At 39.4% G+C, this 15,983-nt stretch overlaps 1 protein-coding gene across 1 annotated transcript in view; it reads right to left on the bottom strand.

Moving 5' to 3' along the window:
• FLT1 (fms related receptor tyrosine kinase 1) overlaps positions 1–15,983 on the bottom strand; it is a 114,530-nt gene that overhangs the window by 85,857 nt on the left and 12,690 nt on the right. The window contains exons 2-4 of the mRNA XM_067290798.1: positions 11,803–11,899; positions 11,286–11,506; positions 1,714–1,838 (exon numbers count right to left, since the gene is read on the bottom strand). Of these exons, the coding sequence (XP_067146899.1) occupies positions 1,714–1,838; positions 11,286–11,506; positions 11,803–11,899 (443 nt within the window). The remainder of the gene's footprint in view (positions 1–1,713; positions 1,839–11,285; positions 11,507–11,802; positions 11,900–15,983) is intronic.

Genomic DNA, 15,983 nt, shown 5'->3' on the forward strand with positions numbered 1-15,983 from the left:
TTAACACATCTCTCAATTGCTCTGTGAGCAAAAAATTGCTGGAATCTTCATACATGGATGTCACATCTTGATAAATAAAGTAAGATATGATGTAATGCATTGTAGTTTACATACTTCAGGAAATTCTGTGATGGATTAGGGAACACATTTATTTTTCCTAGAATGCAAAACATATAAGCAACCAATCCTTTCTGTTAAGCCTTGTCTCCACCTCCTCTTTCTCCTTCCCAAAGTATTACATCTGGTTTTGATGGCGTAAAGACACATGCATCTTACACCACAACCCCAAGCTAAAGGCAAGCTCATATAAAACAAGAGAGTAGATATGCCTCAATCTCCTCCAAATAATAAGAAGAAATTGATTTTTATAATGTTTATTAAAAGCAAAGTCTGACAGGAATTTTCTCAGTTAGGAATTTAATATGCTGAGATTTCAGAGGCATTTCAGAGACTTTTAACACTACAATACCCAAATAAGACCCCCACTTTACAATATACACCATGTAAAGAGCCAAGCCTCATTTACTTTTGGTTCTACAGTCACAGAATCTTGTGCACCATTCACCTCTGGGTCCACATCTTGCTGGAGAGTTGTATATGTGTGTGTGTGTGTGTGTGTGTGTGTGTGTGTACATATATATAAACATTCTGGATTAGAATACTTTCTTTTCTCTGCATTTAGGTTTCATTCATGTGATTTAACAGTTGGAAACCAAGAGGCAAAATCAATACCAATATTAGCAAGGCAGCACCGCATAAAACTGTAAACCTCTGAGTCAAGTTAAAACACCTGACCAAATCTATGGTTGGTGTAAATCTCTGTAGTCAAAGAAGAAGCAAAGACTTCTGTTGATCTGGATAAGCATCTTACAGTGGTATTGCTTGTCTGCTGCATGTTATTCTATAAAAAGACAAATTTCTCTTGCTAGTAACAATGCTGAACACTTATGCCATTATGTGCAGAGCTCACTTTATTTAGAAACAAAACATCACTAGCACTTCTACCTAATTTTTAAACCAAACAAAAGGAATATTAAGAAAGAAGCACAATTCTCCATCTCTATACCTGAGACTTTACTACATATATATATAGCTCAGTTAGGTTCCTTGAGAGTTATATATACAGCAAGGAAGGAAATGGTTTCCCACATGAAAAACATCTAGAATTTCTAAAACTGCCCCACAGCCTCAAACTGTGCACAGTTTTCTCTACAAAGAGAAGCCACCCCAATCTGATAGTAAGTGCACTCGTACAGAAAAGGAAATAGCAAAGTTGCTGAAGGGACTGAGGTAGGATAAAGGTTTGAAAAAATGCCTTGTACCATCCCAGCAGATCTCCAGGCCCTGCACTTTCTTACTTCTAAAGAACAGGAAAAGAGGAAAGGGAAGGAAGGGCAGGGTAAAAGGTGGGAGCACATCTCTTCCCAAAAAGAAAGTCCCTTCCTGGGCTTAAGAAACCTTTCTCAGCAAAACTTTATTAAAATGGTATGAAATGTTTAAGGTGCAGATCTGATGAAGCTCTTTTCTCAGATATGAGACCAAGCCCCCACAGTTGCCATACTTCTAATCACACTGACACCTAGAATTTGTGTTTAAAAAATGTTCAATCATTGAAATATTTCAAAATCTTTAAAATAGAGTTGCAAACAAAAAAAGCTATGCAGAATCCCTATTTAAAAATAGCCCTTTCAGAGTATACTTGGATTAAGGTACCTTTTTCAAAGTAACAGTAATGTTCGGTGCTGTGACTCTGCATGGAATGATCATTTCTCTTCCCACAGTCATGTGTATTATTTTAGGTATGTCACTATGCATCTCTACAAATGGATTGCCTGTATCTGCAGAGGAAAGACAAAAAAAAAAGGTTAATATCTGAAATGTTAAGACAGTGTATGGAAAAGGTAACCATGGATGCATCCTTAAAGGAACTGATTCATTCTGTCCATAATGATAGCTAGAGAAAGTCCTCAGATTACGCTTTTATTTACTTTTATCTAAACAAGTTCAGAACAAGATTATGGAGTGTTTAAAAATTATATTTGTCACTCATTTATTACCAATAGCAGTGCTTTGGTATCTCCTTCAAGATACAGGGGAGTTAAAGCATATTTTTTCCATTACATCATGTTCTCTACTGCTGCAAGTGAAGCATTTTCTTGTTACAGGGCATTTCTATTTTATTATCACAAGGAGAAGCAATTAGATGGGATGTGAGCTGAAATTCACTGATCAAGAAACCCCTTACACAGGACATGTTCCTGCTCCCTGCAAGGAAGTCAATGGAAAAATTCATCTTAACTTCACCAGGATAAGTATCCTACCATGATTATTCAGCCACATATTCAACTACCTACTCTCAGAATACAGACTTGTGAGAGTTAATTATTGCTCTCCTTCCCATTACCACAATACTTTTACATCTCTTTTGTAAGTGACAAGGTAAATGAAAATGCCAGGAAAACATTTATTTCGTTCACTCAATAACTAAAGCTTGGCAGGGTAATTTGCTGTCCCTTGAACAATCCCTTTAACAAAGGGCATTGTCATAAACAGCCTGCGCTGGGAACAGGGAACATTGCTGCTGCTGCTATTGTTTGTACCAGTTAACAAAGAGGGGCTCAAGTCACTAACTGACTCCAAATCTTCTTTGCAGGTGTTCAAATCTGACAGTGTAGTTTGACTCGCAGTGCAGACAGGCTACCTCAAACTTCACATAAGAGTTTGGCTTTTTAACTCTAAAAAAAAGTAATACAATTAGATTTTAATTCCATGCTTATCTTCAGCTCCAATGTTTTTTTCAGGCAAATCCTATTATTTTCAATCAGTCAAAATCTTACAAATAACAATAGGAATCTTTCTCAGAAAAGAAATAAGTAAAGCTAACAAGTATTGACCCTTTATGAAAATTTAAATTGTAGTACTTTACTGAAATGTTCTGGTCTCAAACTTCTGCACATCAATCTATTTTGGCTGATGTAGTTCTTTAAATACATTGCTTTCATTTCTCTTTCCAAAGTAGGAGCTGCACTTCCCAGTGTCATAAAACTGTTCTTCCCTTAAGATCTTCTTTTCTTCTTATATGCAAAAATGTTTTCATTTGAGATATTAAATAGGAAGAGGAGCAAATTCAACTTTAATTTATACTGGTGTTTGATGAAATTGTTACACAAAGTTTCTGAAATGAAGACTATCACAATGCTTTATTTAATAATAGGTGTTAAATGTCCACTGAGATCGCAAAAGGAACTTATGAGTAACAGAGGCTTCTTATTCTAATAAAAAATGCCCTAAGGACTTGTTAGTCTAACATTTCCTTTGCAATATGATTCAAAGAAAGACCAAGAATGAACCTGTTTGTAGCATGGCGAAAAGAACCTTTTTTGTTTTTCAGGGGTTGCAGCCATGGAAGAGGTCACCTGCCCTTTAACATCTCCAGACAAACAGATTTACTACTCCCTAAAGACTCGTTCGTCTTTGTCACAAAATTAAGAGCTCCTGCCCAAAACCAGCAAGCTTTGCAAAGTAGTTTCCTGTATCATAATCTCCAGATCATTACAAGTGTGAGGAAGAGCTGCTCTGGAGATTACCGGTGCTGTCTGCAGACACAGTGTCACCACTGGCCGATGCCAATACTGAGCCAGTGGGGGCTGTGCAGCCCAGACCTCACAGCATTCCTGCCCATCCCAAGGCAGAGACAGGAAATGAGCACAAAACGCCACGCTTGCTTTTTTTTCCTTCACTGGAAATGCGTGTTCACGCCTGGAGAAGTCAATGAAGTGCTGCATAAAAGTCAACTAAGTGCTCCGACTCCTCTCGGCAGGCTTCAGCCTTCAATGGCAGCCTTCCTCTATGCGTTCGCTGCAGCGGTACGCCAAGGCGCCGGGACATGGCGAGCCGTCTCAGTACCCCCGCGATTCGCGTGCAGAATTCCCATTGACATCACTGGGGACTTCCGCCATGGGCCGGAGGGCAATCGATGGCCCCAAGCGCTCCAAATGTCTTCCTGCTTTTGATTAAAAGGAATACGCATCATGTTTCCTAGCACAGTTTTGTTTTCATAATGAGTGTGGAGGCTTTTCCTGATTCCCTTTGATTTTATTCTTCTTTCTTCTTAATGGCCATAAGGGGATACTCTCGTTGCTCCAAGACCAGAATTTGGTGCAGGTTCTCCCAGCTTGGAGCAGGCACAGGCTAGCCCACTGTAACGCAGGCCCCAGGGTATGCCAAAGACACAAAGTCCTTCTGTCCCCCAAATAATAGCAGACCTCACTTTGTTCTTCCTCTTTTCCTCCCATCACACCTCTATCTACTGCCAGTGGCTGCTGATAACATTTCCCCCCAGCTCCTTCCTGGGGGGAGGTAAATGCCAGCCTTCCTGGCTGGGAGCACGTCTAGGATTGCCTCACCTCCCACCAGCAGTCTTCTGAGTCAGCTTCAGGAATGAAATTTCTCTGCTCTTTGGGCCTTCTTCACCACACAGTTTTATGTTCCAAAAGCTCGAGGCATAAAAGGAACATCATTGTGATCCAGACCTTTTAAAGATGATGGTAAGGAAAGAGCAAAGTATGATTCTGACTTCCAACAGACTGTTCTGAGAGTATTTTCAATCTTGAAAACCATGTCAGAGTTGCACATTCAGTTCCATCAGTATTTGGAATTGAAAATCTAAGCGAGTTGACCTTGTTTTTTGAGTTTTTGTTTGTTTTTTTACTTCAGAGCTGCTGGCAAGGTAGGAGATAAAAGACAGATAGCCAGAATATTTGCATATGCTAAAAGTTGCTTTAAAAGTCTTTTTTTTTTTTTTTTCTGTGCCTGGAGCTAATGACTATGTGCTAGTTTAACTGTGTTCCTTACAGTAGCTCTCACTTACAATCAACTTGAAACCACAAAGAGCATTCATGAAAACACAAAATCCATGAAGGTCACTTGCTATATTGTTAAAGAACATAAATAGCAGCTTTTTATTAAGCTGGTTGGCAACCAGATACAAACTTGATAAGAGACTAAACACAAACAATATTATGTCTGGTATCAGTAACCAGTCTAGGCTATTCATGGGCTTACACAAACAACTAAATTAGCCAACACCAAAATGCCAGATTCAGAAAAGATGAGGAGGTTCTCTATTTGCACACTCTTGGCTACTGGTTTGGGGTTTTTGTTGTTGTTGTTTAATAATCCCAGCTATAGTACTCACATAAACAGAGAAGAAAAGTCTCTGCAGGAAACTTCGAGGTCCTTGAAATCTCTAGAAGTTTGTCCTCTAAGGGTCCTCCAAAATACCCACTTACATTCGGCTTATCATTAAATTTTTGTCAGGCAAAAAGAGCCTAAACAGTTTCTTCACATTCACATAAAACCTTTTCCCCAAGCATATGAACAGGACCAAATTCTTTACTATGATATATACCTGTAAACTTCACTAAAGTTAATGGGCCAGTTGCCAGATTCCCTTCCTTGCACTGGTTCACCCTGTCTAGCTTTAGTAATCCTGGCTATATCAGTAGGGTTGTTCAAAATTAATTCAAGGAGAGTCTTGATCACTGAGAATGGGCTTAATCTCACCTCTACATCTACAGTATTGACATCTCTGTCTGAACTAGGTGTCCAACCTGCTCATGTAGTCACTGGAAAGAAAAGGGGAATTCTGCCATGGGATTCAGCTGACCTATTTCAGACATCTGCTTTAGGATGAGAAGAATCATGCCCTAGAAAAGACACTTATTCAACCTGCTCACATGCAGATATCCGTGTTCGCGAGGAAAGAAATCCCTTTCTGCATGTCTGGAAGTACAATACAAAATGATTTCTGCAAGAAGGGCTTTTGCACAGTTGTCTCTTCTTAGCCTATGAAATAATACTCTTCTAGTTCAAACACTTTCTAAACCTTGAAGGAGGATTCAAGATTTAAGTTAATAAGCACAGAAGCCTGGGAGAAATAAAAAGAAAAAGGAGAACAATATTTTATGTCTGGAGCCCATTCAAACAGAAAGCATTGCTAGCATAACTGTACAGCAATTTCTAGGCAAAGTTTGCCTGTTTTTCTTTGGGGGAAGTTATACTATGCTATCAACTCTGTAAGTCCATAACATACTTAAAACATGCTTATGATTCTTAAGGAAAAATATTCTTACCCATGTTAGCCAGGAAATTCACATCAGAGCAATTACTATGTTGAGCAAGTTGTTTCCAAAAAGGCTAATGGGCATTAGAAACACTTTTCCAGATATGACCCTCCTCTTGCTGATTCATCTTGGAAATGTATTTCTGTTTCAGTGCTAGTGAGAAGCCTCGGTGAGGAAGCAGAACCTCGGCGAGTTTAGTGCACAGCCTTGGAGGCTTCCCCACAGGCTCCGCTCTATGCAGCGTGCTGCAATGTGCAGCCTGGGGACACGCAATGACATTACTCATGAGTACAGCAATTACAGGTGATTTATGTCAGTGAATCCTAGAGGGCTCTGTTTTGTAACAGGAACTTCATTAGACACTAAAAGTGTGTCCACACACTTGATACAGCTGTAGTATAATTTAATTTCAACTAGTTTCCTTTTCATAACAGAAGTGTTATTATATTATTGACTCTGATGCTGTTAGCCAAAAATGTACGACTCATATGTTAGTACTGTGCCAAAAGCAAAGACAAAATGAAAAGCACAAGAGTTTTTTAGGCCTCAGCAGGTTTTTCCATTAGTAAGTTATTTCTGAATAAGAAGAAGAAGAAAAAAAGAACAAGAAAATCTCCTTTTCTGCTAGTTCTCGGGGTGTTTTGTCTTGCTACTTTTTTCATCTACTGAATTATTTTGACTTTGAAGCTTCTGATCTTAAAGGCAAAGCCTTTCAGGGAACTCTTTTGATGACCTCCCTGTTCTGTGACAGAGTACCTTTAGGGTTATACGGGAGTCAATCTATTCAAGTTAAATGTTAAATCCATGTCAGTTCTGGGGCTGGATCCAGCTATCTGTCAACAACTGGACCTCCCAAGGAGAATCCACATGCTCAGTGCTTGCAGAAGGCAATTCTAGAGTTTGAAAATGCACTCAAAAACTCAAGTGTTTTGTCATGTCAAAGGCTTGTATTCTGAAGGATTCACTAATGATAAAGCCCGTCATTTTGGACTGTCCAACCTGAGACACATCTCAGGAAAAATACTCACCATTAGTGGGCATATTTGAAATCTGAGGGACTGGTGAACTACAAGCATGGTTCTCAGGACTTGTACTATGATAAAAATCTTCCTTTAGTTACCCCACTCTGATTTGTCTTACCTGATTTTAATAATCTCCAAAGCAAGACACGTAATCTAAGCTTGTTCTTTAAAGTCCGTGATGAGAAGTATGTTCCTGAAGGTACCTTTTTCTCTCTGGTAAGCCTTGAAAGAGTATAGATAACTGGCTTAGTCTAGAGATCTGATTTTAAGACAGAATAGCTTGAATGGTTCTTGACTGGAGTGCCAGCAAATGTGTCACTTCGCAAAGCAGAGCACACATACTGACGTGCACATGTGCACTGGGGAGTGCAAGGAGAGACAGGAAGAGGGAAAAATTTGACTGAGGAATGAGCTAACATCCTAAAGCTAGATACAATTTCACGTGGAGAAAAATTCTTTATTGCAATAGAATTAAAACATACTCTTGTATAGCCTAATGTTATCTTTATCACAAGAAGCAGCAACATTTGAACTTGAATCAAAGTTCATTTAAATTCCTGCAAAGATGTAACCTTATGATATAAATGTAATTGAATTTATTGGCTTTTCTCTATTCTACCATGGGAACAGGTGATAAGAGACTAAGAAAAAAATGCCAACAAGAATAAAGAATGAAGAGAACTGCACGTTTTTGAGGAAGAAAGAAAATAAATGAGCTCCAGCAATTGGAAAAGAGTGTCTTGGAGCTACCAGAACAAAGGCAGATAGAAAGACAAGCCTTCAGCACTGTCCCTGGGGAAATCTGTGTAGGCTTCAAAATAGCCTACTGATAATTTGGCGTTTCTTAAATGTCTTTGTTCCATAATGATCTCTTTTCGAGCAGAAAATTCCCCACATCGTACTCCAATGTACACAGTGAGTATTCATTACAAATCTTTCCATTTAACTACCAGGCTGCAATTGTGTAACAAGACAAAGATCAGAGCAGTTTTCTGTCAGAGACAATGAAGAAACTGGCAACGAGGTTTTGCTGCATTTCAGATTTTTCCCATGGCTCATGGAAGTCAGGACATCAGTTTTCTTAGAGCAAAGTCCAAGGCTCTTGAGAGAATTCATTTCCCTCGCTCGATGCCTCAATTCCTGAGCTGTGTGTGGCCAAGCGTTCCTGCTGCAGACGCAGTGCACTCGCTCCCCTGTGCAACTCAGTAGTGACCTCTCCAGCTGAAAGCGGGTGGTGTCTTGACTAGCTCCTGAAAGAGATGTCATCAGCCTGCCTGTTCTTGATCACTCAAACACAGGACTTCAGAAATGCTTTAAGTAACACTGGGGCACATGGGATTTGCAGTCTCCCTCTCATTGCCTTACATCTTATTTTTGTCTATATAAGCTTGTCTTCTGCCATAGTATATTCTTATTACTGAACCAAAGAACTTAACAGGTTTATTGTTTTTTATCCACTTCATATTCAGTATCATTCCAATTACGGAAATGAATAACGTTTTTAAAACAATAAGTGATGACTTCCTGTACAAACAATATCAACTTTCCTGATTCGGATTCTGTGTTTGTAAATAGCAACTATTTGTTCTCATCTGCTGCATGTTAAGACATGGGAAACAGGCACCTTGGTGATCCACATGGAGCTAATATGGGAAATTGACTGACACAACGTCCTGCCACAGGAAACAATACAAAACTAGGAGCGACCCCAAATTTTACAAATGTTTATTTCCCAAGCACCCAGAAATTCATTTAAAGTAAAATTAAAATCAAGAAAGATGGTCTTAAAAGAGGTTTCTTTTATCCCCATCTCACCCCTACTTGAGCCAGATATTCAAACTTCATGCATGTTTTCAGTTAACATGTTAACATTTCAGTTAACATGTTAACAGTGACTTATACTAAGAGAGTCAAGTGTTTTGGGTTTTGGGTTTACAAATGCCAATGCTATACTGATAAAAAAGGGGAGAGTAGCGCCCCTTTTTTGCGCTCAGAATTATGTTTCTTTTCAATTTACTCAGCATTTCTTCAGGAAACTGTAAATTTTTGGAAGACCAATACATCTTCTCAGACTTTAAGATAAATGGAGTGACACTTTCAACAGGTATTGCATGAGCAGTTACCTTGCAGCCTCCCTCATTATCAGCAGGTTGCCAAACTCATGTATGTGCTTACTAGGACATGAACCAAGTGTTACGAACTTGACTTTCAACCAAAAGGATTGTCAAATTCAGAAAATTAAGATGCCAAAGATGCCTAAATATGATACAACATTGTCCCTTAAACAGTTTATTGGGGGAGGGGGGGTTGGCAAATAGGGAAGGGAGTGAAGCTTGATCTAATTCCTGTATTCAAAAGTGATATCAATATTTAATGCTTGAATGTCCTTGAAAATCAACATAACTAGAACACTCAGGCACTCTGCTTTATCTGATTTGTTTGTTTTGTTTTTTGGGGGTGGGGGGGAGGGAGGGGCTGACCAAAGACACTATTACTTCTCCAATGACAGGTTTCTCTTCCATCATGTGAATCCATTAGGCAGATAACCCTGATTCATACATCTGATTTAGGCTGTCTTTCATATGCAAGGAAGCTGCACACAACTCAGGAAGCAGCAAAGAGTTAGAAAGATTGTGTCTTCCATTTGTAATAATTCAGGATCCAGAAGAATTAACACCTCAAGATGGAAAGAGACCAAGAGAACGTGAAGGAATCTCATGTATTGTAAAGTCGCTTTGGCACAGAGGTTCTCAGGCAGGGTCACAGCCATCCTTGCTCTTCTCATGTTGTAAATGGAGAGCACTGTGGGTAGATCTCAGTTAGAGATGAAGTTCAAGGTAGGAGGCTCAAGAAGGTGGTCCCACAATGGGAAACGTGAAAAAGTCATCCAAGAAAATCATAAGCAGCGGGAAATGTTGGTCACTAAATGAATAACCTACTTTCATTGTGCTTTCATGGTTGCATCTGTAGTTGGATATCCAGTGAATTAGAACAGCAGGGGTCATATAGGTAAATAGCTGGGTGAGAAAATATTCTGTGCTATGTCTCAGATGTAAAAAGCAGGATGAACAGCATGAGTTATTCAATAATTCTCAGTAAGGCAACACACAATAACAGAGAGCAGTATCTTATTTTCTATCACTGTAGTGAGAGGTCCACTTTGTTCTGCTTTTTCACAGCACCAGTCCCACACTTTGTGTCACCAAATGAAAACAAAGGGTAATTCACTCTGATGTGAACTCATTAGAAGCAGCAGACACATAATTTGGAAAAATTCCAGTTGCATATTCTCTCTAATCCAGGTTTCCAAAATCTGTGAATCATGATACCTTACAGTAATCTACTAACTTTTTGCTGTAAAATCAAGAAAGACTAAGGTACAAAGTTAAATGCCAAACCTAGGGGGTTTATAATTTCTTCTTTTATTTTTATTTCAGTTGAATTCAATTGTTCTGAGAAGTGTCTGATTAATATCCTGGAAGAAAACAGCATCAGCAAACAATCTCTATTATAGCTTAACTGACCTAATTCCAGCATTTCCCACATATTGCACAATACTCGGTTGCTGAACATAAGGCTGTACTTAGCTTGATTCCACTTATTCGAGATTTTTACAATTTGTGCAACATGAACTGCAGAGTACAGTTTTGAATGAAACTAACAAGAAAATGTTAATTTTCTAAAGGATAAGAAAATTCTGTGATCTGGAAAGAAGTATCAGCATCCTTCAACTGTCTAGAAATCTACAGTCATACAGTGACAGTTTAAAGCAGACTTTGTGCCAGATATACAGTTTTCATCAATCAGTATTTGATTCTGTAAAACATGACTTCTGTAATACCCATTTCTCAGATTGACTTCTATTCTACTTTCTTGTGAAGTTCTAATTACTCAAATGGACTGGTTGAATTTGGTCTTTTTCTTTTCTCATTTTTTTTTCATAACAGATAAAACACTAGTACTTCTACTTGCAAGTTGTGAGAGCAGATTTGATACACAGATTGGTAAATTTTCACGAAATTTTGCAAGGCTGAAAACATTCAAAACCCTGTATTTCACCATAGCTGAAGTGCATTTTTTATCCATTTTGTTGTATTGAAATGAAAGTTCCAAGAAGTGTTAAAAAATGTAGTCTTACCATTAATAAATACATAAACTGTAGATTCCTTCTTCTTTTTCACAGCACTTGTTGGATATTTGCAGCTATAGTTTCCAGTGTCACTTGCTTGAGTTCTGCTCAAGGTCAGACTACTACAAGAGTGCTTCCCATTCCTTCCACAGGCATATTTAATTACTTTCAGCCTTTTGCTATCCTTACTTAGAGTTTCAGGCAAAGACCATGAATGAACCATTTCCCCCCTGCAAATACAGATAAGGAAGCAGAAACAATTATGTTGGTCTGCAATTATATAGCTCAGTTCCCAAGCTTTCTTTTTTTATTATATCAGGCTATTTCTGGGGTTCTCTTTTATCTTGTTTTCCAAAAACAACAACAGAAACAACAAAGAACTATTAAACAATTGCCATTGAAGTTCACTCCCCACCTTTCCCCACAACATAAGGTTTTATTTTTTTCTAATTACAGTTACAAAAAAAGAAAGTGTCAGGTGTATAAATTCCCAGCCAAATTATCAGAAGCCAGCTCAGCTGGTTACCTGCATGTGAGATTTAAAGTCTGGCCTGCTTGAATGACGTGCTGTGTGCCATTTGTATTCAGTTCAGGAACTTTTAATTTTGATCCTGAACTAGATCCTAGAAAAGCAAAGAAGAAAATCATTAAGAATGGTAAATCAGCTCCCAGCATTTAATCCACTCACATTCACAATGTTACACTGGAAGAGGAAAACAAAGAAAAGGAGCACCCCTCCCCTTATCATGCATACTCTTTCTGTGAGCAAAATCTGGTTGTCCTGACTCAGGACTCAAATCCTCTTCCATGAGAATCATTCAGGAAAGAAAGGAGAAATGAAAGCTGTGCAGGTTTTGGTCAGTAACTTGCTCTCAAATTGTTCCACTGACTGTACCATGAAACAAGCTCTGGACTTCATGGCTACACCTCTAACCATGTGAGTGTGGTTCTCCTGGCCCATCACAGCCTCAGGCACTGCTCATCACAGCCTCAGGCACTGCTCCCTGCGTTTCCTTAGGAAACACCACCATGACAACCCCTTGAAGGGGAAGAGCAGAAGTCAGCCCCTCCCATGGCAGAGTCCATGTTTTGACCTCTGAGATACTGAACTGTCACTCAAACAACGCTCTGCAAAGTTGGAACTCCTTTGGAAAGAGTGAACGGGGATTTGAAGACCTACCCTTCTGAACTGAAGGTTACAGCACTATTACCTACAGTCTCTCACTAGGTGAAAGCTTCCTCACAGCAAAGCAGTGTCAAAAAGCTACTGGACAGCTCTAAGATAAATTTTGAGAACAAGAAAAACTCCAGAGCGGATTTGAGCAAGCAAGCCTGCAAACATGGCCCCAGTCACAGCCAGAGCATTCTGGTATGGTGGATGAAACCCTGGGTGCCCAGAGGCTTAGTATAAGCAGAGATGACTTAGGACACCTATAAACATCCAGGCACACTTTTCACAGGCCATGTAAAGGCAATTTTTAGGAAGTCTGTGAGACAGCCTTATGGACAGAAGGCAAGAGGATCACAGGACATTCCCTTCCCTTGCATCGAGCCAGTAAGTGCTGGAAAGGCATAACATTTTACCTCTGCCCAGTAATAGGCTACAGACACAAAAGTTCTCATGTCAAGCAGACAGAAACACATGCCTTACAGAAGAAACAGTCCTTGATCCTATTGCCCTCACACTGACAGCAAAGTGTTCCAGAAGCTCAGAACATAACAAGCAAATATTTTGAAACAGTTAAAGCTGAAAAACAGCTTAAGTCTAAGTCTGGACGTGAGTGCAATCTGTGAAGATTTCAGTGGTAGAACAGAAGAGCTGAGAGTACCCCAGATCACTTTACTCCAAGAGAAAGAATTTCATTGTCAACGTATGAGAGAAGCAGCATCATGTAAACAACTATACTGTGTATTTTCCACTTGATCATGGTCAAGTACAATTTCAGTTCAGCTATTTTAGGCCATCCTAAGAGCTCCCTGCTACAGCTGAATACAACAGCTGTATGCATCAAACATAGTAGAAATAAGTGAACCTTATTTGGATGCTGCGAATAACCCACTGGAAAGGCCTATCTCTTTCATTGACTATAGAAGGAACTTTTGGAGACCAGCTCTGGCTAAGATAGGTAACTAAATTTTGACAGTATAAACTCTCCTGAGTCAATTAGCTGCTCTAAATTCAGCATCTTTCACTTAGCAGTGCACATAACTTCAGATTAGAGGCTGGATATTAAAAGTTTATTCTGAGATGTGGACTTGAACTCCTTCAATCTGAGAAAGGCCTAGAAGTCAAGTCTCCACTTTGGAGAAACACACTAAAGCACAAAGATTTTATGCAAAAGGTAAGGAGTAAGGAGGCACTGCCCTCCTCTCTCCCTCTTTTTAAGAGTTAGCTGTGCTCCATTTGCCATTAAGTATTTTCTATGGATTCCCTACAAAATAGGTGGAGCCAAGGAGCCAAGCTGCCTATATCACCCACTGGGAGTACCCAGCACAATCAATGGAGAGAAGTAAAGTCTCATAAACTGCTTGTTGATGCTTCTTGGCACACATTTCTTTCCCTTAACAGTATAGCAAAATACAGTGTAGAGGTTAATTTTAACTAACTTTTGGCATCTAAATTAGTTTAATTTTTCTGCTTAGCCCTGTATATTTCTCATTAAAGCCATGGATCTAGAAGCATCCCTGCATATACAAATATTCATCCCTATTTAAAAGAACATTAAAAGGATAAACTTAAAAATAAACATATACTAAAATATAGCTCACTTGAATAGGTTTTAAGTAAGTGCATAACAAGTTTTCTGAATAAAGAGTTGCTCTGACCTGTGCCACAAATATTGCCAGAAATTTGAATGGTAATACTATACAAATACACAAACTTCCCCTGTGAATTGTCTAGACAATCACACTCCTAACTGGAAATGAACATACTTTTGCCAACTGTTAAGAGGGGAAAAATAAAGTAGCAAATCTTTGAAGAAATAACTTGTTATGTGGAATCTTGCAATTACACGTTTATCTCACCTACCAACTAAGAATCTAAATCCTGAGATGCTGGGGCTGCCAAATGGTGCACTGTGCTATTATGGGATAGTCTCTCATGGAGGCTTACAGTCTATGACTCTGTTGATATTCAGCTGTGAAATAATATTCCTAAAGTTAAATATTAAGAATTTGAGATAAACTGTTACAAGAGTTCAGCTCTGCTTCTGTGAAGAGAAATCCAGGCACGTTGGTTGAGAGGGTTGTCAACCTCCTCAGACTGAACAATCTGACAATTTCATGAAAGTACCATGTTCCTGCACTTCGTTTGCATCTCTTATCATCATTGGAGGTTCAGATGTTCTCCCAAGACAATGTTTCTACCCAGCTTCAAGAAACTTGTTTCTTACAGAAGGGGGGGGACTGTGGCTGCAAATTCCCCTGAACTCCTCCTCTGTTCAGGCTCTAGGAAAGCTGAAAGCACACAATGGTGTTTCTCGACCGTTAATACGTAGGAAAAAACTATCATTAGGACCTGCCAGAGGAGCTGGTGAGGATCAAAGCCCAGGGGCTACAGCCAGACAGGCAGGTTGCTCAGAGCGTGAATCTGGTGGAGGTGTTGCAATCACAGATGAGTGCCTGGGGAGAGCGGCAGAGCAGCTCCACAGTGCAGATGGCAATGCGGGGCAGCAGGTCTGCAGTGACATGTCCTGACGCAGCCCCCAAAATGCCACTGCCTGCTCTCTGAGGGCCGTGCCTGTGAGCTCGTGATCAAAGGCAAGGAGGCAGAGGGCAGCGCCCAGCAATGCAGCATGCACGCAAGCCTGACCCAGACCAGGACCAGGAGACCACCCTGGGAATGGGGCTTGCTGCGGTTTTTAAAGTCTGCCAAATGGTAAGGGCAAGAAAGCATTATAAATGCAGTAAATTTTTCTCTTGGTAATTCTAAGATCATGTAATCAAAGATGTCCATGTGAAAGTCTCAAGGCCTATCTTAATTTAAGAGTACAAAATAAGACAGCCCAGAAATGTGCATGTCAGAAGAACTGCCTTAGTGTTATTAAAATCAAATGAAAAGGAAAAAAAAGACATTTCTGCTCCATCCCGTAGACAAAAAAGAAGCTCAGATGTCTGGATACACATTCAGGCTTTTGCCCTTTTACACATATTACGTAAATCTAAAAGACACAGCTGTATTTGTAAATATTGTGGGTGGGATCTTAAGCAGTGCTCAGTGTTGATCCAACTTTGCTCCTGTTGACATAAGCCAAAGCCATTGATTTCAAATATGTTTTAGACACTTAACCCCAAACATTTAATCATATCAGCTAACATCAGTGCATTTGGCAGGACATAGCAGATTTGTTGTATAGTCATTAATTTAGTTTTCCACCTACAAAAAGCTGAAGTAAAAAATCATATTTCTGGCCAATATTGTTGCTTTTGCAAGGATACAAGACAATGCTTTTACCAGCAAGATGCTAAGTCTGAAGAAAAATAGCTTTTTTTGACATCCTATCTATTCATGGGTCATTAGCTTTCTTACATTTCTAAATGCTACAAAACTGATGCAGGGTAAAAATGCAATAGAGTTTGACATGTTTACCAGAAAAGAAGAAGAAGGAGAATAGCAGGGAAATTCCTACTGTCAATATTTAGAAGCGGATTATACCTTCTGTGTACCTTCTCTGGGCATTTTACTTGACACTGTCTTTTCTGCAG

This window comes from Apteryx mantelli, chromosome 1, assembly GCF_036417845.1.
Source record: "Apteryx mantelli isolate bAptMan1 chromosome 1, bAptMan1.hap1, whole genome shotgun sequence".
In the NCBI taxonomy this organism is placed as follows: Eukaryota; Metazoa; Chordata; class Aves; order Apterygiformes; family Apterygidae; genus Apteryx; species Apteryx mantelli.